We start from the raw sequence: 3,372 nt of genomic DNA on the forward strand, positions 1-3,372 counted from the left end.
CCGAACGGCCAAATTCTGCTCCTTAAAAAACATGGCTGAACCATCTGCAACCGTGGGTGACCTTTTGTTGTGTCCGAACTCACAGAAGCCACCGGTTGGTTTCTTGCTGGTTGGTCCGCGGGATATTACACTGCCGCACGCTGTGAATATCGGCGAAACTGTGGGTCGCACCGATGCTGGCTCTGAGGATGGGAATCTGTCTTGCGTCTCCAGCCTGGCAGTAACAAGGCCTCGCAGCCAGAGAGCGTCGCGTCAGCCTGGTGTGAGAGCTGTCGGCAACGGAATGGGCTGCTCGCCGACACACTGGGGCTTGGCTGGGACCACGGACACCGTCACAGCCGCGGACCACAGATCGACGGCGTGCTGCCGCCACACTCCGTCAGCGCAGCAAGTTCCAGCGCCCCAGGCCGCTCTGACGTGGCCTCACACGAAACATCAGGCGAGATTTTGTGTTATTTCACACTCTGAAGGTGAAGGCGCCAGGACGATATACATTTCGATCTGCGGTCGTCGAGAAACCCTCTGTATTTATAAAAATGAGCACTTGTTTACGTTTTGAGGAACAGAAGCTAAACCTGTAACCTGCTTCAAAGCGCTTTAAGTTTACAATGGGCATTTGGAGACAGAGCAGATGAAAACGTTGTTTAAGTTGAGAAAAAAAAAGAGGGGAGCAGAGAAGTAACAGGTTGGGCCTGAAGTCAAGGTGTTTTGATTTGTATTTGTTCTGGGAATATGTTCTACCCCAGCAGACGTTGCGGCCTCGCTTTACAATTCGTTTGGCAGTGGAACTAAATGCTTCAATCGTCAGTGAGCAATCCCAATTCAGACTTCTGACAGAGTTAGATGAAGCAGCCTGCTCAAGTGATTGGGCCTGGGACATAACCCGGAAGAAATCATTTGTGTCCCTGCATCACAGGCCCCACCGGGCCCATCCCTACATCACAGGCCCCACCAGGCCCATCCTTACATCACCGGCCCCACAGGGCCCATCCCTGCATCACAGGCCCCACCAGGCCCATCCCTGCATCACAGGCCCCACCAGGCCCATCCTTACATCACAGGCCCCACCGGGCCCATCCCTACATCACAGGCCCCACCAGGCCCATCCCTGCATCACAGGCCCCACCGGGCCCATCCCTACATCACAGGCCCCACCGGGCCCATCCTTACATCACAGGCCCCACCGGGCCCATCCCTGCATCACAGGCCCCACCGGGCCCATCCTTACATCACAGGCCCCACGGGGCCCATCCTTACATCACAGGCCCCACCGGGCCCATCCCTGCATCACAGGCCCCACCGGGCCCATCCTTACATCACAGGCCCCACCGGGCCCATCCCTGCATCACAGGCCCCACCGGGCCCATCCCTGCATCACAGGCCCCACCGGGCCCATCCCTGCATCACAGGCCCCACCGGGCCCATCCCTGCATCACAGGCCCCACCGGGCCCATCCCTGCATCACAGGCCCCACCGGGCCCATCCCTGCATCACAGGCCCCACCGGGCCCATCCCTGCATCACAGGCCCCACCGGGCCCATCCCTGCATCACAGGCCCCACCGGGCCCATCCCTGCATCACAGGCCCCACAGGGCCCATCCCTGCATCACAGGCCCCACCGGGCCCATCCCTACATCACAGGCCCCACCGGGCCCATCCCTGCATCACAGGCCCCACCGGGCCCATCCCTGCATCACAGGCCCCACCGGGCCCATCCCTGCATCACAGGCCCCACCAGGCCCATCCCTGCATCACAGGCCCCACAGAGGTTGTTTCTCTTGCCGTGCCTCTGACAGCATTTAGATTAAAATCCCAGCATTCCTCTTCCCCCTCTCCCTCAATGATTGACACCTGAACAGCACCCAAGAGCTTAACGGAATGACAGAGTTATCTGTTCGATCTGTTTCCGGGACTGAGACAAACAACGCTTAAATCTTTATTGGCAGTACCAAACTTAAAAAATAAATCAGAGAGGCAAGATCTGCTGCTGGGAATCTAGAGCGATACCCATAATGTGCCGAAGGTGCTCGGCAGGCCAGGCAGCATCTATGGGTGGGAATAAACTGTCGACGTTTCAGGCCGAGATCACTCCCCTGCACCACCAGTCGTCTTCCCAGCTCTTTACTTCAGCAACTGCCCCTTCTCCCGGTTTCACCAATCACCTCACTTCTGGTACTTCTTCCTCTACCTCCCCTCGGCCCCCAATCCTCTTCCTCCGACCTCCAGCCCCCATCCTTTCCAGTCCCGATGAACGGCCTCTCCCCAAAATGGCGACTGCTGATTATAGACGCTGCCGGACCTACTGAGTCCCTCCAGCACTTTGTGTGCCTCGCCTTATCAAAAAAAAATGTTACTTGTAAGCACGTCTCTTGTTGTAGATGTTAGACATGGTTGTGGATGATAATTGTATGAAACTGCAATACCTGTACACTCGATTCGTTCCAAAGTACAGCACAGACGACAGTGTACCAAAGGTTTTCACGTCCCCGCCTTGCCACAAGTTCTGCGCGTGCACCAGAGGGCCAAGTTGCCCATATTTACAGCCTGGAGGTTTTATAGCAGCAAATTTGTTTTTAAGGGACTACGTCAGGGTGTGCTGGGCCCAGCCGCCCACCTCGACACCATTGAGACCCAGGCTGGGAGAGGGTCCGGAGGAAGTTCACAAGGATGATTCCAGGAATGGGAGGGTTATCGTGTCATGTCTGGGCCTGTATTTACTGGGATTCAGAAGGATGAAGGGAATCTCAGTGAAACCTTTCAAAGGAAGATATAGGATGGATGTGGAAGCCATTGGAGAGGGTGCAGAGGAGACTTACCAGGAAGCTGCCTGGTTTAGAGAGTATGGATTATGATCAGAGATTAAGGGAGCTAGGGCTTTACTCTCTGGAGAGAAGGAGGATGAGAGGAGACATGATAGAGGTAGACAAGATATTAAGAGGAATAGACAGAGTGGACAGCCAGCGCCTCTTCCCCAGGGCACCACTGCTCAATACAAGAGGACATGGCTTTAAGGTGAGGGGAGGGAAGTTCAAGGGGGATATCAGAGGAAGGTTTTTCACTCAGAGAGTGGCTGGTGCGTGGAATGCACTGCCCGAGTCAGTGGTGGAGGAGGATACACTAGTGAAGTTTAAGAGACTACTAGACAGGTATACGGAGGAATGTAAGGTGGAGGGTTTTATGGGAGGCAGGTTTAAGGGTCGGCACAACATTGTGGGCCGAAGGGCCTGTATTGTGCTGTATTATTCTATGTTCTATGAATATTGAATATTGAAATTGAAATATTCTATGAATATTGCAATACAGAGTAGATGTGGAAAGGATATTTCCCATGGTGGGGGAGTCTAGGACAAGAGGGCACAGCCTCAGGATAGA

The 3,372-nt window shown here is 54.9% G+C and overlaps 1 protein-coding gene across 1 annotated transcript in view; it reads right to left on the reverse strand.

Annotated features, from left to right (window-relative positions):
- Positions 1 to 442: 442 nt before the first annotated feature.
- LOC132385864 (serine/threonine-protein kinase SIK2-like) overlaps positions 443 to 3,372 on the reverse strand; it is a 127,411-nt gene continuing 124,481 nt past the window's right edge. The window contains exon 4 of the mRNA XM_059958097.1: positions 443 to 522. Coding sequence (XP_059814080.1) covers positions 458 to 522 — 65 coding nt within the window. The 3' untranslated portion in view covers positions 443 to 457. The remainder of the gene's footprint in view (positions 523 to 3,372) is intronic.

Source organism: Hypanus sabinus (genome assembly GCF_030144855.1).
Source record: "Hypanus sabinus isolate sHypSab1 chromosome X2 unlocalized genomic scaffold, sHypSab1.hap1 SUPER_X2_unloc_3, whole genome shotgun sequence".
Taxonomy (NCBI): Eukaryota; Metazoa; Chordata; class Chondrichthyes; order Myliobatiformes; family Dasyatidae; genus Hypanus; species Hypanus sabinus.